The sequence below is a fragment of the Sphaerodactylus townsendi genome, linkage group LG05, assembly GCF_021028975.2.
Source record: "Sphaerodactylus townsendi isolate TG3544 linkage group LG05, MPM_Stown_v2.3, whole genome shotgun sequence".
In the NCBI taxonomy this organism is placed as follows: domain Eukaryota; kingdom Metazoa; phylum Chordata; class Lepidosauria; order Squamata; family Sphaerodactylidae; genus Sphaerodactylus; species Sphaerodactylus townsendi.
This window is the reverse complement of record NC_059429.1, coordinates 17,219,270-17,244,179: the sequence shown is the minus strand read 5'-3', so window position 1 is coordinate 17,244,179 and position 24,910 is coordinate 17,219,270. Positions and strand designations below refer to the sequence as shown.

General features: G+C 45.5%; 1 protein-coding gene across 1 annotated transcript in view; it reads left to right on the top strand.

Moving 5' to 3' along the window:
• Positions 1-754: 754 nt before the first annotated feature.
• Positions 755-24,910, top strand: part of LOC125432354 (dimethylaniline monooxygenase [N-oxide-forming] 3-like) — a 28,133-nt gene continuing 3,977 nt past the window's right edge. The window contains exons 1-7 of the mRNA XM_048495802.1: positions 755-847; positions 2,309-2,449; positions 9,136-9,324; positions 10,729-10,891; positions 14,032-14,174; positions 15,071-15,270; positions 22,664-23,022. Coding sequence (XP_048351759.1) covers positions 2,318-2,449; positions 9,136-9,324; positions 10,729-10,891; positions 14,032-14,174; positions 15,071-15,270; positions 22,664-23,022 — 1,186 coding nt within the window. The 5' untranslated portion in view covers positions 755-847; positions 2,309-2,317. The remainder of the gene's footprint in view (positions 848-2,308; positions 2,450-9,135; positions 9,325-10,728; positions 10,892-14,031; positions 14,175-15,070; positions 15,271-22,663; positions 23,023-24,910) is intronic.

Below are 24,910 nucleotides of genomic sequence, written 5' to 3'. Positions count from 1 at the left end.
CCAGTGGACCGATGTCGCACCAGAAAGCTGTCCAAAGAGGTCTGTTTCTGACGCCTCTTTAAGATTTGTCTGAAATGGGGCAAGACATTGTCATTAAACAAGTTGCAGACATGGCCTGCAACAGCTTTGTCCGGGTGGTTTTTCTCCACAAACCCCTGTACCTTACTGCAAATTGGTGAAAACCGAGGCAAATCAATGAAAACCGAGACAAATTTTTCACACAAAAAATCGATGAAAACCGAAACTGATGAAAACCAGAGGCAATGAAAACCGAGGTTCCACTGTACGTGAAAAGCTCTCTATATTGATTTGGGGTGTCATTTCCCACTAGCCCTAATAGAAAAACTTCTGTTTTTTTTCACCATTGTTAGTCTGAATATCTTTTGCATTTCTTTGAGTGTCATGCCCCCAAAGGATTTAGCCTCTGCACATAACCACCACTTATGAAAACAATCCCTCATGTTTTTTGGCATATTAGAGATATATTTTAATGCTTTTTTTTGCAAGTGTTTTTTGGCATCAGATGCCTTCTATACATCATTCTATACATCGTTTTAGCATATGGGGCAGTCTGACATTTTAAGGGAACACAGTCAGAAGAACACAGGGTGGACTGGGCACAGCAGAGCCGAACAACAGGTTACGAAATCTGCCACCACCAACCCCCTCCAGGGACAGCAGAAACTGAAGGAGGAGACCTGCTTGGAGAGATACTCCTCCTCCTTTTCCTAGGCTGTCCTCCAATAAACGGGATAAACCTTGTCAGTGATTTCTTCTGTTGTTGATCCTGCTGGCTGCCGAAGAACTAACAGGCCTGGAAGAAGAGAAGCCCCCCCAACAAGAAAAGGTCAGAGGGTATTGGGTGGCACCAAGGTTAGCAGTGGGGCTGGAGTGATGATCAAATGCAAGGAAGCAAAGGAAGAGATCTCCCTAGAGTTGTGGAGCCTGCGTTAGATCCCTGCTCTTCTACAGTTCCCATTAACAGCCTGTACCGATAGGGAAGAAAGAGGAGGAATGCAAGTTGCCTTGGTGGAAAATGTCCTGTTCCTTTGATAGAGGTTTAAAGAGGGGAAATGGTCAGCTGGAACTTTGCATGGGATGAAGGTCAATAGATCACCTGCTAGCTAAATGTCCTATGACGGCCATATGAAATGAACAGGGCATTTTCTTTCCTTCTGTCAGTTGGTAACCACAGAGCAGTGATCTGGGTTTTTTTTAATGGATTTGTTTTCAAGGTCATTTGACAGCAGAGGTCCGTACCAGCTCTGAGGCCCCTTCCACACTTGCAAAATAATGCACTTTCAATCCACTTTCCATGCACTTTGCAGCTGGATTTAACTGTGCGGAATCGCAAAATTCATTTGCAAACAATTGTGAAAGTGGATTAAAAGTGCATTACTCTGCATGTGCGGAAGGGGCCTAAGACTTGAATAAAGCTGGGCTATTCTGATTCTCAGAATATTACAGAATGTGAACCCTTAATGCGGGGGCCACTCTTTGCTGATAATTTCCCCAATGGGAGGCTGCAGGCAGGGGCGTACCGCCCAAGGGAACATATGGGGATCAAATGTCCCCGGGCTGTGGTCATTTAGTCACATGGGGTGCCGAAAATGCCCCCCCCCAGTGGTGGGATTCAAATAATTTAACAACTGGTTCCGATGGTGGGATTCAAATAATTTAACAACTGGTTGTTTACAAGCACCATTTTAACAACCGGTTCTGCCGAAATGGTGCGAACCTGCTGAATTCCACAACTGCCCCCCCTCCTCCTTCCTCCCCCCGGGTGATGGTGACTTTGAGATAACCTGGTGCAAAAAAGTTGTTTGGTCGTGGTGGGGGAGGGCGGCCACCCATAATGGGGGCGATGGGTGGAAAACTCAGATTTTGCACTGTGCTACATTTTCCCTAGCTGCAGGTAGCTGGGTTTTCATACCTCCTTTAAATTTCATTGCTGGGTCCAGGGAACAACCTTAAACAGGTCTTTTTGATCCCAAGTTCCACTTTACGCAATGATGCTTGTGTCCAGGGAATGATGCTTGTGTCAGCTTTCACATACTGGTTGCCCAACCAACCTGGAAAACAGTCTGTTTCCTGCACTTGAGCAGACTTTAAAAACATAACAGGAGGCATGAGGGAGAAAGGCATTTTGTGTGCATGGTATATACAGCGTGTGGTGAGCGCTTGTGCGTGAATATTAAGGGAGGAGCGAGCTTCGACCAGGTTTGACTCCTGAAAATGATTCGTTGTAGGCCCTGAGGTCTGCTAACCCTGGCTCTGAGACATCTTCTGTGCTATTCCTCTGCAACAGGAGGTAACCATGGTACAAAGAGTTGCCATTATCGGAGCGGGGGTGAGCGGCTTGGCCTCCATCAAAGCCTGCCTCGAAGAAGGACTGGAGCCCATCTGCTTTGAGAGAAGCAACGATATCGGCGGACTCTGGCAGTACTCAGTGAGTGTGGAATTCTAGGGCAGGTACCCCACCTGCCCAATGGCTAGATCATAATGACTGCTTATATGTATTCTGTATCTCCTCATGACTTGAACATACGATTCCACTTGATTTGGCTGGTGGAATCTAAGGTTGCCATACCTATGGTTCTATAGACATATATTCATCTATAGTCACCACACAAAAGGGAGCAAGCAGGGATATGGAGGGGCAGCCGCTGGCAACATCATTTCTGGGAAAACCATAGAGGTCCTACCAATTCCTAGAGAGATGTGATGTCACTTCTGGGTTTCCCCCCCAAAATAATGCCATGCGATAGTCCAATGGCCATTTCTAAAAAATTTCTTCCACCACTGCTCAGAAATGGGAGCTGGGGGTGAGTGTCAGTAATCCCTTGCCCCCACTGAAGGACTGGAAACTCTACTGAAATCTGAGCTTCTCTACTTTGGTCATGGATCTAACTACCATGCTAGTACATACTGGGTTGGCCATGTTAGAGGTTCCAACAGGTATGATATACTAGAAGATATGTATACAGTTGTGCTTATGGCAGCGCAAGCTTTCTAGGTTGCAGTGGTAGGTTTATCTATATATATAAAAAAAGCAAACCGTGTATTTGTTAGTGGTAGTATAACTCAGTAACTGCTGGGCCAATTCCTCTGAAAATTCCCAGCCACTATAGTCAGCCAGGTGAGAGTGTTTTTAGATGTTCACATACCTGAAATTTCACACCTGGCCCAGGTAAAATGCCTTTTTCCTGGTGCTCTATGGTGAAGGACATGCAGCTGCCTGTGTGTAACTGTCACCCTTAGAATGTTTGTGCAGCTTAGAATGTTCGCTCAGATGGCCAGATATGAGCAGTGAAAACAATACATAGGCAATAACTCGAGTGGAAGTGAAACACATACACACACATACACACGAGGGAGAGGGAAGGGAGGGGGAGGGGGGGAGGGGTGGCATGAAAGGGAAGAGAAGTGAGGGAGGGGAGAGAGTGAGGGGTGGTATGCAAGGGAGGAGAGGCAGGGGCCCCATCTTGATATGACCCACCCACTCTAGCGGAGGGAGAGGGAAGGGAGGGAGGGGGAGGAGTGGCATTCAAGGGAAGAGAAGTGAGGGAGGGAAGAGAATGAGGGATGGAGGGGCCAGGCACCCTAGATTCCCTGCAGTTACAGTTAAGAAAACCAGGCACGCATGACTCAGGAGTAAGCTCAGTAAAGGAACCATGACATACTTTGAATGGCTGCATCATGCCCCTGAGAGGGTTTCCTCAGAAGTGACACCCATTGCCACCAACCAAACTTACTCCCAGGTAAAGGATCATTACCAGCCAGCCTAGATGTGTGGGTGGGGTGCCTTTCCATTTCCCCCCCCCCCAAGGAATGCAGGCACACACATCAATGACATCACACAGTATCAGGCTGCGTGTTTGCATGAGCACGTACTGCTGGCCTCTGCAATTGATTTGCTGCTACTGTTCCTTTCCCATTTCACCACAATAAGCCACAGCAATGCATGGCCGGGCCCTGCTAGTAGTTTATAAGATACTTGCTTTTCAGACTTATTCTATTAAAGTTTAGTATTTAATTTTAAGTTCAATCAATGAGGCGCTTCTCAAGATTATGTAGGATTGTCATCTACGACAAGCGGGGCCTTCTCTGTTGTAGCCCCAGATCTATGGAATTATTTATGTATTAACTTGCTTCAGAAGACAGAGAAGAAATGTTATTACATGTATACAAACAATACTAACTACTGGTAATGTAGTTTGCGCTTTGCTACTGATATGCACATGCAAGCTACGCATGATAGTATTAGCATTTTAATAACAATAATAAAATAACAGAGCCAGCCTAATAGGTAACATTGGGCCAGTCGAAGTTCTCTCAGAACTCTCTCAGCTCATGCAGAAACAAGCAACGGCAAACCACCTCTGACCAGCCCTTGCCTTGAAAACCCTAAGGGGTCATCATAAGTCAGCTGTGACTTGAAGGTGCATGCACACAGAGTAGTCAATACTGCTAGTTGTGTAGCATTTAGTAGTAGTTGCAGTGTTATGAGAAAGTTAAGTATTATAGATAGCAACAGCAATAGTTTGCAGCTTGCAGCTTACACTCTGGAAGATTTTTTAAAAACTATAAAACAAAGGTTAGGGGGAAAGCGAAACACTCCTAGATGCTTGTTGTAACAGTTCCCGAAGAGGTAGTCTTTCTAGTCAAAAGAAGTAGAGCTGCCAAACAAAGATTTTTCTCCCCTTTTCTCTTTTAGTTGCCTCTGAATAGGCTCCTGTCTTTTGTTCCGAGCTGGTTATACAACCTTTTAAACAAACAGAGTGCATATGGATTGAATGACACAAAAACATTGCCTAAGTGGGCAAGAAGCAACCTTAATCCTAGTTTCCAAACTTGCGGGTCACTTTCACGTTTTATACTACAATCCCATGCATAATTACTCGAGTCTATTGATTTTACTAAGCTTCATTCTGTATAGGGTTGCCGGGTCAGTGTTAAGTTTCCAAATATTTTTGAGCTTGAGGGGCCCCCCTCCCCATTTTTTTTGCCTGGCAGAGCAGTGGCGTACCTGGGCAAACTGGAGCCCTGGGCAAAACCTGAGTTTGATGCCCCCCCCCCCCAACAACAACAACCTTTATTAGGCATTGAAAGCAAGAAAGCAAGCATTGGCAGGAAGGGGGTGGATTTAAAAGGAAAATCTGGGGAAATTTAGGGTGGGCCTGCTGTCAGGGGTGCAATTATTAAGATAGCAGCACCAAAATTTCAGAGTATCTTCAAGAGCCCCTACTGATGATACCACCCAGGTTTGGTGAAGTTTGGTTCAGGGGATCCAAAGTTATGGACCCTCAAACGTGTAACCCCCATCTCCTATTAGCTCCCATTGGAAACAATGGGGGATGGGGACACTCCCTATGGGAGTCCATAACTTTGGACTCCCTAAACCAAACCTCACCAAACCTGGGCAATATCATCAGGATAGTCTCCTGAAAAACCCCTGAAATTTTGGTGCTGCTAGCCTAAAAACTGCACCTCCTGCAGGTCAAAAACAGAAAAAAACCACAGAAAATTCAAAAAAATCCCACCTGCATTTTTGGCGCCCCCCACAAGGTGGCGCCCTGGGCAGCTGCCCACTTTGCCCAATGGGAGGAACGCCTCTGTGGCAGAGAGATCCCCTTGTGGAATTGTGAGCCCGTAGCCAGCAGCTGCCTGTCAGAATATGTGCACATGGACTCTGTTCACGTGGAGTTCAATACATATAGCAATCTGTGGCATTTGAACCGGGCACCTCGGACCTTCCCCTAAAACCAAGCACGGGGAGTTGTCATGATTTGAACAAATCAGCAGACCTTTCTGTGGTCCCTTCTTACTAAACCATGTTTGGATTATGCAAGTTGCAGACTTTGACACAAATCAAATCGACTGGCACACTACCCTTGCTTGAACTCTTGAGCTTACACACGAGGCCAGCTCCTTGTTTGGGGCGGGGGTTAAATTTTTTATTAGTACTTCAACAGCTGCATATCACACAGAACTTGAAAAAACATGAAAGGAAAACAAACTGTATCTTCCAATACAGTTTTGTCCACATCGTGTCTTAACTGCCTTCTCGAAATTACCACTTGCTCCTTAACCATATGTATGGATCTTTAGAGTCGCTACTGAACAACAGCACACTTTTCTCTACGGAATCTTATGTTGTGAAAAGGCTAAAGAATTTTGGAGTTCAATACATATAGCAATCCAAAAGATTTTAAAGGCCCATGGGCAAACAAAGCCTGAGGATAATCTGTTGGGAGTTTTGGACAGATCTTTGGAATGAAAACATGGACATTTGTTTTTATATATGAAGGCAGCAGCAAGAATACTTTATGCACAGAAATGGAAAATTCCAGCTATGCTTACAACAGAAGAATAATGGGTAAAGGTTTTTTTTTTTTTGCAAGCCTTTATTGGCATAGACAACAGTACAACAATAATAAAAAACGGATTAAAAAGCATGTACAGTACAGGAAATAAATGTTAGGTCGAAGGAAATCTACTGGCATTTAGTAATTTCCAGGAGAAAGTCTGCCACTATCATACAGAGAGAAGGATCAGGATTGTCCAACAAGTAGTGTAATCTAAATAAATCGGGGAGATGGAGTAAATGTAAAGGAGTAAGATTCACATATTTGGATCTGATTTCCTTGAATCTGAGACAGTGTAGTAATTGGTGGGTCAGAGATTCAACTGAGCCATCGTTACATGGGCACAATCGTTTAGCCTTTTCTTGCTTATTAAATCTGCCATGCAACAAGGCAGAAGGCATAACATTAAACGTGGCGAGCATTATGGCTCTCCTTTGAGCCGGGTTTATTAAGCAATACAGGTAGTGTGCCAAGTGGCCCCATTCAAATGGGAGAGAAAAATACAGGGGGGAGCACATTTTCTTGGCTACGGTGATTAGGGGCAAAGGTGCTGGCTGAGATGCTGGCTGAGATGTGCTGGCTGAGATGACCAAATTCACTTTGGTCAATTCAGGACAGGCCAATACAGTGGGTGCGGGACACTATATAAACTGATTTGGGGGGGAGGGATTTCGTACAGGTCCCCCCCAAAAAATGAGTCTGCCCCATTTTATTTCCCCCAACCCAGAATTTTTTAAAAAATGCTAAACCAGCAATCCTTTTGAAAAAATCTGGGGTTGGAGCTGATCCTGTGCGAATGGCCAGGCAGGAGACACTTTAGTTCCCTCCCATCCACTGCACCATCTATGGCACAGGTCTGCAACCTGCAGCTCTCCAGATGTTCCTGGACTACAAATCCCATCAGCCCCTGCCAGCATGCAGGTTGCAGGCCCTTGATCTATGGTCAGGGAGGAACCACCTGCTGGTGCCCTGCCATTCCAGGGAGGCCCCTTTTCCTTTTGTTTTATTTGCACATGGATACGCAGGTGCAGCTGATCATATTATGGGATAATTGGCATGGCTGTTGAGGTTCATTGCTGCCTTCCTGCTTAGTTACACATGTGTAGCAGGAAATTTTTTTAGAGAGAAAAGTCTCCTTGTGAAGGCATGAAAGCAACCCGGATTGTTTCCATGGGCTTCAGTTGCTGCCTGCACGGCACACATGTAAATGAGAAAAAGAAAAACAGGTTTCTTTATAAAGACTTCAACCCATTGTACATTTGCTGCTCAGAATTGATATTGTTACTTAAAATAATTTAATTAAGTTGACGGACAGCTGGAAACCCTTAATAGAACATCTAGACAAAACAGAAAAAAGTGCTGATCAGCAAAGGCGTATGGGGGAAAATGACACCTGGGGCAATATCATACCACACGCCCCCATTCCCACCCCCTGGCTCTCCACCCCGCCCCCTTACACCCCCCTTATTTTAGCCAATGGTGTACCCAGGCAGCCTGGCAAGGCGGGACTGGACCGAGGGTGTGTGCGGCAGGCTCATGGCAGCCGGGCAGGGCTGGGCTGAGGGGCACATGGGGGGAGTGCAGCCTGGCAGGATAGAGACTCCACCAGCTGAAGGATCAGCCTGGCGGGGCTGTGCTGCGGGCCCTATGGGTGTGCAGCTCGGGCTCGGGTGGGGGCTAGGGTTAGGGTTAGGGTGTGGGGGTGATTTTGCACCCCCATGTGATTAAATTGTCAGCACCCGGGGACATGTGACCCCACATGTCTCCATGGCTAGTACGCCCCTGCTGATCAGTGGTTTTGAAGGTTAAGGGCTGTTAAAATAAAATCCAATAAGAAAAGTGAGATTCTTTAATAGTGATGCTAAAGATACAATTTTATTTTGATGTTTAATGGCCAAGTTCTGCAAGTTTATAGTTTAAGGGTTAATAGAGACTCGAAGTCTCTATGAAATAAGTACTTCATAATGTGGTCAACTTTTTGTCTTTATGTATGTTATGGATTTTGACTTCAAAGTACAAATAAAAAATACTATTCCCTCCCCCTCAAAAAAAAATGTGACAAGAACTGATAACAAGAAATTTAGCTAGGTTCCTGCAGATACAACACAGACATTGTTTGCCGTGGCACAGATGATAGTGGGATGCAAGTTTTTTATGTGTCCCCACAACATCATAGTGCTTTTGTGAACCTCTTCAGGTCCCCCCACCCCATTTTACTATGATCTTTCCTAAACCTACTTTGGTACAATCATTTGAGAAAGGCTAAAATGGCTACCATGTGGATGGGAAACTCTGGATTTTCCTTGACTCAGCCACATTTGGGCCATTCCCTCTCCCGTGGTCTTTGCATTATAGCAACATATGTTATAGTGAAATGGAACTATTGATTTTTTTCTTTTTTTAACCCCCCCTCTCCTCAAAATAGGTGTCTGTGTCCTTTCTCCTGAGGATTGTCCTGTCTCTTCAGGACAGAGGCATAGCAAGGGGGAAAAGTTCCCCGTGCACCGGTGTGTCCTCTGCCCCTGTCCCACTCCAGAACACCCCTGCCACGCCCCAGAATGCCCTCGCCACACTCTCACAGAGGTGCGCACCTGGTGCGTTGCGCACCCCCAGTCCCATTGGAGCTACACCTCTGCTTCAGGACTGACATAACTTTAGAACAGTACGTCTTCTTATATTTGTGGGAGCTGAAACCAGTTTTTAAGTTTACAGTGTCAGGATTTCCACCCAGTGCAGAAATGACGGCTTACTGTATCAACTCCTCTAGGACTCCGTCGTGGATGGCAGAGCCAGCATTTACCGCTCCGTGTTCACCAACTCGTGCAAAGAAATGAGTTGCTTCCCAGATTTCCCTATCCCAGAGGATTTCCCAAACTACCTGCATAACAGCAAGCTTCAAGAGTATATCCAAATGTTTGCCAAACACTTCAATCTTGTGAAATACATCAAGTTTAAGGTAAGACAGCCGGCAGGTGGAACATTTGGTTCAATGCAGGTGAAACGTCAGGAGAAAATGCTACTCGAACTTGGCCATACAGCCCGGAAACCACACAGCGCCCCAGTTTGGTTCAATGTCGAGCAATATATGCATGGAAATTACTTGTGGATGATTTCAGAGTAGGGACCCCAGCTCTGGGTTAAGAAATACCTGAAGATTTTGGGGGTGGGGCCTAAAAAGGCAGGGTTTGTTGTCAAATGACTGTACAGAGAAGTGTCACCTCACTGATTAACAGGATTAAAAGGTAAATGTTTATTAGGGAACTACCTTTCAGATAGGACAGAGGAGAAAAATAGCTTGCTGCTACCTCACTAACTAAGGAAGAGAAAGACATTTAGCATCCAAGGAGGAGGAAATTAGACTCAAAGACCTCCAGTTAACACCAGGGGGTTGGTAACTCTAGCTGGTTGTTGTGAGAATAAAATGGGGGTAAGGAGAGTGATGTAACCTGCTATAGCTCAGGTTGGGTGGAGGAGGTTGAGAATAAAATACACCTTCACATCTCCCCCCCCCCCCTCAGCAATGGGCCATCTCAAGTTCTCGAGAGCTAAAGAAATATTTAACAAATCTGGGATACAGCTCTTTAAGCTGATAGAGCTTGGATTCATCATTGTCCAGACGGGGAATCATAGCTAAAACTTTGTGCCAGCAAACTATCTTTATGCATTAGAATTCCCCAAATACCATAAAGTTTTCCCTGTAGCCTATTTTAATTGCCTTCTCTTAGTGCTACTGGAATGGAGATATTTACCCTCAACGTCTGTGTTCTTGCTAACTGAATACAGTCAAAACAGTGGGACATGTGTTATTATACTGTCTATTTTAAAAGGACATCTGTTTCACAAATCTCTCCCCCTATTCTATCAGTTCCCAGGAAAATCTGAAAAATTCTGTATGTATCTCGTCCTTGCAATGGGGCCATCTCTAAAGTGGCCAAGTTCTATGCTGAGACTTTGTCATGAAGCAGATATTTTTAAAAATTTAGTAACCCCTATGTGTAATTAATTACATCACAATGAGGCTATGAATTTTAATCTCTGTATATTCATTTTACATTTGATCTATGCCAATAAAGGCTTGCTGCTAAATTTTACATTTGAATGCAAACTGTTCATTCAAATGTAACTCCGGGGAAGAGGCGGCCTAGAAATCTAAAATATAAATAAAATAAATAAATAAATTGACTGATCTCTTGATCGTATAATAAATTTTGATGATGATGTTGTAAGAAAGTTTGAGTCTCTCTTGGAGAGAAAGGCCTGGCCTGTATGTGTGTATCAATAAACAATAGAAGGGCACAACTCTTGCTTAAACCCACCATAAATCATGGTGATCCACATTTCCTCTAACATTTTCTCAAAGACTCTTGTGATCCATGTGAAAAAGCGGCCGGATTTTCCAGTCACTGGCCAATGGGACATTGAAACGGAAACGGAAGGCAAGGTGGAATCGGGTGTGTTTGATGCTGTCATGGTTTGCTCCGGTCATCATGTGTATCCAAATATTCCAACTGATGACTTTGCTGGTAAGTGACTGCAACGCTTCAAAAATTTAACTAATGTCAATCTTAACATCAGTGTTCAGTTTCCAAATTGTTGATGGGATTGGCTTGAGAAACCTCTGTACTTTTTGACTACCTTTTGTCAAAGGGCAGAGTTAAAGCTTGGGGTCACTTTCCCTTTGGTGTGTGTGTGTGTGTGTGTTTACATTGCCAGAACCTTGTGATTTAATTCAAGTTTGAAGAATGCTTTTGCCATTACATTTTCATATGTGTGATGAATGTCCCATGTCCCTTCTCAGGCCCTGAGGGGTGATTCTTCCCTGCCTCCTCCTTTGCAGTTGTGTCATTTGTCAGGCTGATGGCTGGACTTGGGGAAGGGTCAGTGGTGGGATCCAAAAATTTTAATAACAGGTTCCGATGGTGGTGGGATTCAAACAGCGCCGCCGCCGCTGCCGCACACATGCACCTCCAGTCCCTATTGGGCAGGGAGGTTGCTTTAGTAACCCCTTCTCAGTACTCAGAAAAAATTAGTAACCACTTCTAGAGAAGTGGTGAGAACTGGTTGGATCCCACCTCTGGGAAGGGTGGCCTAAGGATGAGATGATTTCCATGCTAAAACAGGCAAATTTTCATTTTGCAGTTGTTGTGCCAGCATGGCCAGATTAGACCAGTTAGCAGCTGGCTGTTCCAGCACCCTTAAGCAGCAGATATATTAGCAGGATCTGGTACAGTTCTGCAGGGCCTGCAAGACAGAGCTATTCCACCTGGCTTATGGTTGAAGATAGCAATGGTATTCTATCCGTTTGGCCTCCCCTCCCCTTTCCCTTTTTTGTATTCCTTTTTCTTTCCTTTTTCCCAGCTCTTCCTTTTTAGGACAGCATGAATGTGTATTATTGGTGTGGTTTTATTACCCTCCCCTTAAATGGTTTTACAGTGCTGTCCCACTGAGGTTTTATTGTATTTATGAGATTTTATTTTATTTATGATGTTTGATGTTGCATGATGACCTAAGGGAAAGGGTGTCTCGATAGATAGATAGATAGATAGATAGATAGATAGATAGATAGATAGATAGATAGATAGATAGATAGATAGATAGATAGATAGATAGATAGATAGATAGATAGATAGATAGATAGATAGATAGATAGATAGATAGATAGATAGATAGATAGATAGATAGATAGATAGATAGATAGGCAGGCATTAGGTGTGTCTGTCCTGTGAAGGCATTGTAATCTTAGCCTTAAAAATAGCCTAAACTTTAGTTCATTTCTCCCTTTTGAGAATGGAGCATATTTGAGAAAAAGAATCTGAGCATTAACCTCTTGAAAGAAGCACATGGTGTTGATCCAACCAGCTTTTCTGCTGGTAGAAAAGGAAGGAAGGGGTTTCCCTTGACTCCAGAGAATATGTTGGGGATCATGGTACTTTTATGAACAAAAGGGCCTGAAGTAGAGAGGGATTTGAGTGAGTAGAAAAAAAGGCAGCATCCACTCTAATATATCTCTGGGCAAAGGTTAATGTTCAAGTTCAGCTCACAATAAGAGCTGAGAGAAACATTAACAGCAGAATTAATGAGAACAATCACAGCATGGCACAAGTTAGGCTAATGGCTTAAATATTTATTTAGTACCTTTTCATCTACTTGTCCTCCACGCAGCTCAGGGTGATATACTCCCCTGCTCTTATTTTACCCTCACAACAACTCTGGGAGGTAGACAAGTGTGAGACTGGGCCAAGTTCATTCAGAGGGGAGATACGAACCTGACAGAGCAATCCTATGTAAAGTTGCTCCAGCTAAAACCCACTGATTTTAGTGGGATTAGCCTGGAGGAACTCTGTAGAGGACTGTAGTGAGGATCTCCCTGAACAGAATGCAGTACTCTAAGCACTACACCATTAAGTCTTGTAATATCAGCGCAGCAAGTATGGCCTAGTGGTTAGCATGTCTGACTGCAGTCTGGGAGACCCAGGTTCCAGCCCCTCTGCAATGGAAGCTTGCTTAATTGCGTACATTCTGCCCAACATATCTCACAGGGTTGTTGTGAGAATAAAATGGAGGAGAGGAGGAAGGTTTAAGCCACAGAGTCCCCGACAGGGAGAAAGATGGGATTTAACCGAAGTGAACAATTATTATGCTGTCAAAATCTCTTAAAGTGTTACTCACTAAGTAGCTAGCAGAGAGTCACCTTATCAATTGGTGGTGGAAGAAGCATGGAGTTGCATCTGATTTATGGCAACCTCATAGGGTTTTCTAGGTGAGAGACATACAGGGATGCTTTGCCACTGTGTGTGAAACCCCCCTCCCAAAGTACTGGAATCCCACCGCTGCCACCATGTGAAAGAAAGAGGGTGTGTGGGCAGCCCTCTTCCTTGTAACTTAACCGATAGAACAGGGTTCTTCAAATCCAGATGCTCTGAAACTGTTGGCTTTTCAAAAACTTTATTAAAAGGAAAGAACATAGAAAAGTGAAAAATAACAGAAAAATGACTAAAATTCCAAGATAAAGCGTTAGCATGTTCCTTACTAGTCTGAAGGCTGAATCAAAATGAATCTGAATCTCCCTTTAATCCATGTGATCTGAGTTATATGGCCTTTTGTCGCCATCTTCCTGGTCTGACAAGTTGGGTTTTAGAATGTAGTTCTGGAAAACCTAAAATCCTTTGTGGAAACATAAACACAGTTTATAGCTTTTCTAAGAGGCAAAGGGTCTCTTGTTTATGACCTAGCCAGGCCATGTCACCAGACCTATTGGCATGTCCTCCTTCACACATTGCTTGCCTCTGCTTCCCTAAATTAAAGGCTTCCCAGGTGTTCAGATAAGAGGAAAGAAATTTACTCCCTCCCCTGGAAAGAGTCCTGCAACTCAAGGAAGTTTGTAGCTTACCTGTCCTCCAACTTTCTAGCACCTGTTGTTTCAAGGTGGGAACCACCTGCAGCCACAGGCCCCATCAGGAAATGGCATTGCCCACTTTCCTGAGTCATGGGGTTGTGCCACATTGGGGAATAGTGTTCAGAAGAGCCACGGGTAGTTTTTGAGTCACAGAAACAATATGGCTGCTCTAGAGTAACCAGCTAACTGATCTTCACGATGCAAGGAGGTAAATGTGTGTGCCTGTTTCTTGAAGGCGTTTGCTTTGTTTCTCTCTTTTCCACTCAGGGATAGAGAAGTTTAAGGGCAGATACTTCCACAACCGAGAATACAAAGGACCTGAAAAGTTCAGAGGGAAGAAGGTGCTGGTGATTGGCCTTGGGAATTCTGGCTGTGACATTGCCGTGGAACTCAGTAATGTGGCCTCTCAGGTACTGCTGCCAGGGCTGCTGAGGGGGGGAGGACTGGGGGTGGGGGGAATTGGGCAAGCAGGGCAAGTTTGGCTGGGGGCTGGTTAGAGGGGAGAGGGAAGGGGTGGGGTGGGGGCCAAAATGCACCTCCACGTGACCTGGGTTGTCTGACCCCTCTGCTCCCCCCCAGATACGCCATTGTCAGGGATTGCCTTAGTGATTTTGGGTTTCTGGGCAACACTCTGAAATGGGGCCCCAGAATCACTGCCACACTCCCTGCCAGATCCCCCACTGGGGCCAAGTTAGGGAGGACCCTCACCCTGGAGATTTGGGATGGCTTCACTATCACAGCTGGAAGCCACCTACCTAATCCTTGGATGGTCCAGGTACCAGCAGTGGCAGGAGCCTGCTCTTCTTATCCTCCTGTGGTGGGTCAATGGATAGTTACGACCTCCCTATACCCAGCATGGGTTCCCAGGCAGCTACCCCTCTTGCCCATTGGTTAAGAGTGTTACTAGTAATAATACTGGATCTAATCTAACTACTTGGAGTGCAGTGACCAAAGGATGTTACATAAACGTATCAAATCATGAAGGAATTTTTATGTACTGAGTCCCCCGTAAAAGATAATCTTTGGTCCCAGTGATTTCAAAGCTGTCACTCCAGGCCCACTTTTAGATGACAACAGGCTTGGCTTAAACTATCTACCCCTTCTGCAGAGAAAGTGGGCCTGCCCCATTGCTTGGCTGTACAATTCGCTTTCGAAATCCCTGTTGCAATAGCATTACAATGAACAATTCACCTGGACCCCGTAGACTGAAGGATGCTCCAATGAAAATCAGTGAGAATCAAAGAACGCAGCTTGGTAATTTGAGCCTGCTGAATTTTTGTCGCCCACCTCCTTTTTTTTGGTCAAGGTTTATCTCAGCACTCGGAATGGATCCTGGGTGATGGGTCGTGTGTGGGAGAATGGCTACCCTTGGGACATGTTGGTCCTCACTCGCTTTGACACGTTCCTCCAGAACCTTCTCCCGACAGCCATCACCGACTGGTTGTATGTGAAGCGAATGAACAAATGGTTTGATCATGAGACCTACAGCCTTGCGCCGCTAAACAGGTATTGATGATCGAAAAGAGAGCACAAGGATTAGTTTTGAGGGATCTGTTCTAATGGGCAGAGGCATATCGGTATAAAACAGTACCTGGGGGCAAGGTCCGATAGAGGTGAGGGGAGGCACAAAAACAAGGCCCGCAGCAGGCTCTCGGCCTGGTGCCAGCTGCTGCCGCCCCCTACTTCTATCAGAGGCCTCACCTGCTCCCGGACTCCGATGGGGGGGTGGCAGCAGCTGGTGCCAAGCCAGGAGCCAGCCATGGGCCCACCAGGCGCTCCTTGCCTGGCGCCAGCTGCTGCTGGGCTGTCCCCCTCCATCAGAGGCCGCGAACTGGTTGCTCGTGGCCTTCGACAGAGGTGGGGGGGCCCAGGCAGCTTGATTGCATGAGGGCATGATTTTGTACTCCCCCCGTGATCAGATGGCTGGCGCCCGGGGACATAGGGTACTCCATGTCACCATGGGCCATATGCCCCTGCTGATGGGCGGATGAGACGACGCAGCAGAAATTCCAAAAAGTTAAGGGCAGAGGATGGCGATTTCTGCCAATCCCCACTTCACCTGCAGATCCGCACTTTGCTTTGATGCTGTTGAACAAACTTTCAAAGGTTAGTGGGAAAGTCACACAGTCTTCAGTTCCATGGATCACTGGCGATGCACAACTACTTAGCACTTAAATGACACTTATGGGCTAAAAACACTTCCAGCATATTGTCTTTTGGGACAACATTAGAGGCAAACTGTGTCTGTGATTGTTCTGTCTGACTATGGTTGAGAGCCAGCGTAGTGGGTTAAGAGCGGCAGACTCTAATCTGGAGAATCGGGCTTGATTCTCCACTCCTCCATGTAAAGCCTGCTGGGTGATTCTGGGCTAGTCACAGTTCTCTCAGAACTCCCTCAGTCCCACCTACCTCACAGGGTGCCTGTTGTGGGGAGTGGAAGAGAAAGAAGTTTGTAAACTGCTCTGAACCTCCTATAGATACAAAGTGGTGTAGTAGTTAAGAGCAGTGGACCCTAATCTGGAGAACTGGGTTTGATACCCCACTCCTCCACACCAGCGGCAGACTTTTATCTGATGCACCGGATTTGCTTCCCCATTCCTACATTGCTGCTGGGTGGTCTTAGACTAGTCACAGATCTCTCAGAACTCTCTCAGCTTCACCTACTTCACAAGGTGTTTGTCGTGGGGAGAGGAAAATAAAGAAGTTTGTAAGCTGCCTTGAGTCTCCTCACAGGATAAAAAGTTGGGGGGTAAATCCAAACTCTTCTTCTTCTGATTCTATTCTTTTAGAGGGCTAGAGAAATTATCACCATTTTATTTATTTTAGATATTTGTACCTTGCTTTCCTTCTCAATGGAGACCTTCTTCTCTTCCTCCATTTTAGCCGCACACAACAACCACGCTGTGAGGTTAGTAAGGTGGCGATAGGGTGGCCGTCTCAAGGTCACCCAATGAGCCTCCATTGCAAAGTGGGGTTTTGAACTTGGGTCTTCCAGATTCTAGTCGTAACACCTTAAAAACTGCAAGATGCTGGCTATAGGCATGATGTGGGAGGGTCAAAAAGGAGAGAAGCTTGTCAGGCACCATCTGTTGTCCCAACCTTTGCCCACTTGCCTGAAATAACTGGACATGAGATTTGCAGGAAACTCGGGTGCAGGGCAAACTCCGCCCACTTTTGACACAGACTGATCTACAGCATATGGGACATAGGATAAATGGGCGAAGAAAGACTCTACTTGAAACCCACTGCCATCTATCCCTCCCAGTTCTTATATTTTCTTAGATAAGAGCAGCAGTGGCGTAGGAGGTTAAGAGCTCGTGTATCTAATCTGGAGGAACCGGGTTTGATTCCCAGCTCTGCCGCCTGAGCTGTGGAGGCTTATCTGGGGAATTCAGATTAGCCTGGTCACTCCCACGCATGCCAGCTGGGTGACCTTGGGGTAGTCACAGCTTCTCGGAGCTCTCTCAGCCCCACCTACCTCACAGGGTGTTTGTTGTGAGGGGGGAAGGGCAAGGAGATTGTCAGCCCCTTTGAGTCTCCTACAGGAGAGAAAGGGGGGATATAAATCCAAACTCTTCTTCTTCTATTTATTGAGCAACAGCCATTCCCGATTATTCTTGGTATGTAGAATAAAGAAGACTGAATTAAGAACATAAGAACATAAGAACTAGCCTGCTGGATCCGACCAGAGTCCATCTAGTCCAGCTCTCTGCTACTCGCAGTGGCCCACCAGGTGCCTTTGGGAGCTCACCTGCAGGATGTGAAAGCAATGGCCTTCTGCTGCTGCTGCTGCTCCTGAGCACCTGGTCTGCTGAGGCACTTGCAATCTCAAATCAAGGAGGATCAAGATTGGTAGCCATAAATCGACTTCTCCTCCATAAATCTGTCCAAGCCCCTTTTAAAGCTATCCAGTTAGTGGCCATCACCACCTCCTGTAGCAGCATATTCCAAACACCAATCACACGTTGCATGAAGAAATGTTTCCTCTCATTAGTCCTAATTCTTCCCCCCAGCATTTTCAATGGATGCCCCCTAACTGATGCTTTTTCTTCCCCCTGGAGCATATGGCTTTGTTTAAGACCAAATTAAGAATGCTGCGGCAGATCTGTGACTGGAACTAGCTCACGCCAAGGAATCAGTCAGGTCTAGCACATCATTACTGCTTCTTCCCTGTTATTTTTCAGTCTAAAACCTCCCCAGCTGCTATTTGTACCAGTGAAAAAAACCCAACTGTACCAATACTGGCTAAAATAATTATATATTCACTGAATTATACACTTATACCAGTAATCACAGTTACAGTAGCTTGCAATCAATAACAACTTGCAGCTTGATGTTGAAGGCCAAAGGTAAACAATAACATAAGTTTATGAGCTATCCGATGCAGACTCGTTTCATGTAGAAAAATCTGGATCATGGAGATCCAGATTTAATTCCCCACTCCTCCACGAGTGGCAGACTCTAATCTGGTGAACTGGATTTGTCTCTGTACTCCTCCACATGAAGCCCGCTGGGTGACCTTGGGCTAGTCACAGTTCTCTCAGGACTCTCTCAACCCCACCTACCTCACAAGGTGTCTGTTGTGGGAAGAGGAAAGGAAGGTGATTGTAAGCAACTCTGAGGCTTCTTACGGTTGAGAAAGTGAGTCAGAAATCCAAACTCTTCTTCGTTTGGGGGAATCTTAGGTTTTAATGCCATCCATAATGTAAATGTTGCCCCAAAGATTCCCTGCGATCCAAACTCTGCCACAGGTCCCATCCAGCTAATGGGACAACATTCAGGTTATTGACCACATTTTAAGCTCATTTTGTGTAAAGGGTTTCTCTTGTTGTTCCTTAACTTTGAACTTTCATTGATAAAAAGTTATATGTCATTGCTGACTATAAACCTCTCAGATGAGATTGCTACAAGCTCATTTTGGACAAAATGTTGGCCATGTGAGCTCATCTCATTTAGGTCTGTAACTGTGGCCCTTTCCGCACGGGCCTCTGTGCGCCCCCACACCAGCAGGAATTCTGCCGGTGTGGGGGTGTGGGCTGTTCGCACGCAAGCGTGCGAGCAGCCCCCGCAGAGGCCGGCGCAGGAGAGGCGGCTCCGTGCGGAGCCGCCTCTTCCCCGTCCCTCTCCCACTTACCTCGTCGCCGTCGTCGCCCTGCTGGCCTCCCAAGCCCCGCCCACGCTGCCCTCCGAACTCCAGGGGTCGGAGGACAGCGAGGGAGGGTCTTAGGAGGCCAGCAGGGCAACGACGGCATGACGAAGGTAAGTGGGAGAGGGACAGGGTAAACAGTGTGTTCCCGGCAGTGCTGTTTGCACCGCGCCGCTGGGAACACGCTGTTTACTCTAAAACCTGCAGTTCGCAGGGGAGTTTTTCAGGGCGGCCTGACGCCGCCCTGGGGGAGGGAAAGGGGAGCCAGGTCAGCGCTGCTGCATTTCAGCAGTGCCGCCTGCACGAACGGCAGCCTGGAGACGGCGTTTTTGCCATCCCCAGGCCGCCGTTTTTGGCCCTTGAGGAAGGGGCCTGTGATTATTGGTGTAAGTCTTATCTTCTTGTTCTTGGGCTATTTTCCCCCGAAGGGGCTAGCACTGACATCTTCACCAAATTGGGCATTTTCAGGGGTAAGGTTGACAGCACCCATGTCTTCACTTCAGCAATGCTGTCCATCCACCATTTCTTTGATCTTTCACATGGGTGGTGGCTCCCAGAGTCAAAGTTTAGGGCCGTTTTTGCAATAAAAGGCTCCTCCAGTCGTATAATGTGCCCGTATCACCGGAGCTGTGCTTCCCTCGTTTTCTTTGTAATTGGTGTAATTCCAAGTCTTTGTCGTATGTCTTCGTTTGTAGCACAATTGAAAAGTGTCAGGCCAAGCATAAACCTGTGTACAATTAAATATATATGGAATTATTTTAGCCAGCATTGTTACAGTCGGTTGTTTCTTATTGTTTATGCTTCTGTATAACTGTGATCCTGTAGGAAAATGGTACAGGGCAAAGGTTGAACATGCTCACCCTAAATGCCTCCCCCTAGACCTGTTTGAAAACCCTTCCTCATAATTGCTTTGCATGTTTAAAAAAAATAACAGGAGATTTGCACCGTGAATCTTGCAATTTGAATCTAGTGTGGCCTCTACTCACTTGAGACTTGGGGATGGTTTTATTAAGCTAGTTCAAGCATACCTTCTAGGTGATCCTTTTTTCTCCCTCTGTGGAAGACTTGAGTCTCCACAGCAGAGTTTGCCGTGCAGGAAGAATCCTCCACAAGGGAAGTGGTTTGGGCTACATGACCATCGTTTACATTCCAGCCATATGAATTGACAGCATTTTTGTTAGCGCTGAGAAAGTTGTGCCCACAAGCAAGTTGAAGAAGGGACAGTCTGTTATCCTGGTTAACATCTTCTGAAGCAGCATGAAAATTTGCCAGACCCATTGAGCCAAGACAGTGGTAGGACAGGAAGTGAGTGAATATATTACAGGCAATGTTATCTTTCCCAGTTGTCTGAAACTGGGTTATTGTCCCTTCCCAGCCTTTAAGGACCACTCCTGATAGGCAGCGGAAGAGAAAAGAGCCGCAGATATTCTTGCCAAGAATTTTGATGGGAAATGCTGTTTGGCTGTTGCTGAAGAAATGCTCAGAATGCTGTTATCTGCAAAGTAGCATTTGGGATAGATATGAACAAACAGCTCTCTTTCAAGTACCAGGAGTGACGGGGCTGTTAAATACTTGAGACAAATATTTATTGAAGTACTTAGAGCGAGTTTGATGTGTGCATGCCATACGCTTTTGCACAGGCATTGATATTGCAAGACAATGGCTGGTCTTTACAGAAGCAGTTTCTTTAAAAATGCACCACCGGCTTAAACCTAACCAGGAAGCATACCTTAGAAGTAATGTCCTGTGACTGAATGGGCCTATCTCCCAGGTCAAGATAACTCAAAGGAAAAAGCCAAGTGGTCTGAGGAATGCTGGCTTATCATTAAGAGGTTTGTTTCCAAAAGTAAAGCAGAGGTGCCCAAAACAGTTTCAAAAGAGCGCTCTGGAGAATTGGGATCAGCTCAAGGATAGTCCCCTTGGGAGAAGGTTTTGAGATTTTATGCTGTACTGAGATTTTATGTTGTACACTGCCCAGAGCCCCTCGGGGATGGGGCGGTATAACAATCTAACAAACAAACAAACAAACAAATAAGAGTTGGGGTGCTGATGTGAGATCGCTCTTACATAAGCCACTGCATACCTGCAGAAAGCAATTGCAGTCGAAGTACAGCCAGATAATTTATGTGATTTAGACCAGCTCATCCACTTGAAGGACAAAGCGTTTTTCCAGGGTGCACAGAGGTTAGCTGTTGGTCTTTCTCCAGCTGGCTGGAATCTGAACTTCTTAATTGTCCGAGGTGGGGAAATAAGTGAGCCTGCCATGATGCACCAAAAGAGCCATCATACTTAGCTGATATAGATGTAAATATATACCTCAGATTCAATCACGCACGTCTTGTCAGAATAGAGTTTGTGTTGTTATGTATGTATGCCAGCGTAGTGAAGTTGTAAAGAGCAGTGGAGTCTAATCTGCAGAAGAGGGTATGATTCCCCACTCCTCCACATGAGCAGCAGACCCTTATGTAGTGGACTGGGTTTGTTTCGCACTCGTCCACATGAAGCCTGCTGGATGACCTTGGGCTATTTATAGTTCATTCAGAAACCACACAGCACCCCAGTGATTCCAGCCGTGAAAGCCTTTGACAATACACAAAACTCTATATGCTGTCAAATTGCATCTGGCTTATGGCGGCCCTTAGGCTTGGTCAATACCCTAGAAATTCGGTAAAATTTGGATTCAGATTTATTCAGGCATAAAATTATCTGTATGCCTGAATAAGACAAATAACATATTCGGATATACCCGAATATTCGGGTATACCTGAAAAATTTGGGTCCATCTGATTTTTTTGTATATATTGGTGTTTTTCACATTTTTGCTTGCAGGGGGGCACTTTTTTAAAGCTAGTGGCAGCAAAAGTTCAGGGTATCGTCCAGAGACTGTCCTGATGATACCACCTGAGTTTGGTGAGTTTCGGTTAAGGGGGGCAAAAGTTATGAACCCCCAAAGGTGGTGCTCCTTCCCCCATTGTTTCCAATGGGAGCTAAGAAAAGATGGGACTACCCTTTGAGGGTCCATAACTTTGGCCCTCCTGAACCAAACTTCACCACATTTAGGTGGTATTATCAGGACAGTCTCAGGATGATACCCAGAAATTTTGGTGCCACTAGCTTTGACATTGCACCCCCTGCAGGCCGAAATGTGAAAAACACCAAAAATATCCCCCCCCCCCCAAAGCCCAAATACCTTGCATTCGGATTTGTTCATATTCGAGCAGGACATTTTCGGCCAATTTTGGCCCGAATATGCCCGAATTTGCCCAGATTTGAGCCAAATTTGTTGCTCCCGAATCTCCAAGTCTGGCACCTTCCTTGGTGATCTCCCACTCCAGTACCCACCCTACTTAGCTTCTGATGAGATTGGGTTATACCATATCATTCCACTCTCCTATTTCTATTTCAGGATGGGTAAATTTCAAGAGTCTGGGTTTAGAATAAACTCAGGTTTGCATGATTATTTAACACTATGTCAGCTAGACATCTGGTATGTATATTCGACCGAAATCTGTTTTGCCGAAATGTCTTTCCAAGAGTTAGTAACGGACCCAGCTTTCACCAGATTCCCCGCCCCCCCAGGGAGTACTGCTCTGTTGGAAAACATTTTGCAATCCCAAGACATCTCTTTTAGCTGCAAAAACCGAATTCCTTGAATATTCAGCTTAGCCCCTTGTAATTCTCTGGGGGGTAGGGGAAGAATGGCATGTTGCTATTGCCCTGCCTGCAGTTCCTCTGTGTTCTGTCTTTTCTTAGAACTCTGCGCAAGGAACCCGTGTTCAACGATGAGCTGCCGAGCCGCATCGCATGTGGAACCGTCGTGATCAAGCCTGGGGTGAAAGAGTTTACGGAAACCTCTGCTGTCTTCCGGGACGGGACTGTGCAAGAAGGCCTTGATTATGTCATCTTTGCGACGGGCTACAGTTTTGCCTACCCGTTCATGGACGACGAGTTGATCCTCAAGTGCAGGGACAACACGGTCACCTTGTACAAAAGCATCCTCCCCCCTCGGCTGGAGAAACCAACCATGGGAGTGATAGGCTTAGTTCAGTCTCTTGGAGCAACTATCCCAACGGCGGACCTCCAGAGTCGCTGGTTCATACGAGTCTTCAAGGGTTAGTGGGGCATAGAGGCAAATAACCGGGTCCCTTCTTCCGATCTCACTTTGAAAGCAAATTGGCTTACGACATAAGAATGAGATGTACATCAGGGGTCTCCAACCTTTTAAAGCCTGTGGGCACCGTTGGAATTCTGACCCAGCATGGTGAGGGCAACCACAAAGAGGTGGAGCCAACCACAAAATGGCTGCCACAACAGGGTGGGGCCAACCACAAAATCACAGGGAATGAGATCATGCATAACACTAAATATAAATTCTTCAACACTTCAGGCAGAAGCTCTGTTTAACAGGATGCCTTTTAAATAAACATATTTGTTTTGTACACGGAGCTTATCTTCAGCTATATAGTAAAGATTCTTGGGCTATGGTAGCAGCTGCTGCCAGATCAGCTTCTTAAAAATGTGCACAGCTAATCAGATCTCCAGTGACCAGTCAGAAGCCCTATTGGCCAAAAGGCCCACCTGGCCCTGCTCACTTTCTAAAAACACTTGACGGATGCCAGGAAAAGTACTGTGGGCACCATGATGCCCATCTGGGCGCTGTGTTGGGGAACCATGATATAAACCCGTGGTGGCGAACCTTTGGCACTCCAGATGTTATGGACTACAATTCCCATCAGCCCCTGCCAGCATGGTCAATTGGTGAACCAAAGGTTCACCACCACTGATTAAACAAACAAACAGAAAAAGACATGAAAAAGGCTTCCAAGTACAGGGCAATTTTTTCTCTCTCTGTGCCTGCAGATGTTCCTCCCAGCTGTTTATCTGCAGCCTCAGGGCCAGCACCTGCGAACATAATGGAAATCCAGTCCGTGCATGCTTAGAGAGTCCCACCTGTGTGAAGAGAGCAGTGTCTGCCTCTGTCTCTCTGTGTGGGTTTATCAATTAATGAAGGAATCAATCAATCTGTAGACCTTTATTGGCACAACAAAACAGGGCGTAAATGGATACAAGTAGAGGGTACAAGATTTAGATAAAATTATGTTTGCTATCTATAGACAGTTTCGCAATCCAGCATTCCAGATTGTTTACAAATGCAGTTTGACAACATAACATAGACATTTGGCAACTAATTCAGTTAAAACACAAGAAGCATTATTCAATAAAAGGAAATGTTTCTGTTGATCAGGGAGACCATCCCAATTAACCATTAAATGGAGGCAAAATATTTGTCCTAACTGTATTGAAAAAGGGGCAATATAGACATATATGGCTAACAGAGTCAGCACATTTCATATTGCATGCACATAATTTCTTCTGATTGGGAAGGTTTAAATGTCTCCCAGATGTTACTGCCAAGAGGAACACATTCCATTTTGCAAGTGAAAGTGTTCTATGACGGCTAGGAGAAGTTAATTGGTGAAGATATTTAGCCCCATATTAAGGGGAATTCCAAGGGAAAGACACGGTAACTTTCCTCATTAAATATTGGTATTCATGATCAAATAGTCTCCTTTTTTAAAATTCGAAGATTTGCTTAGCTGGAAACATGGCTTAGCTGGAAAAGATAGTATTTTTGTTCCACCATAGCCCACCATTCAGAGGTTTGTAGATCAGCTAAAGATTTGTAGGTAAGGCTAGTGTCCTCAGAGTTAATGCAGAGATGAAGCCAAAACCATGCTCTTCTCTCTAAGACCCCTTCCGCACATGCAAAATAATGCACTTTCAGTCCACTTTCACAATTGTTTGCAAGTGGATTTTGGTTTCTGCACAGTTAAATCCAGCTGCAAAGTGCATTGAAAGTGCATTATTCTTCATGTGCGGAAGGGGCCTATAAGATGTTGGCCAGATTCAAGTCAAAGGACAGCATAAGGTAAAGAATGAGGTAAACCAATTATGTTATACAAAAAAACAGGATTGGACCCATTCAGTAGAATATCTCCA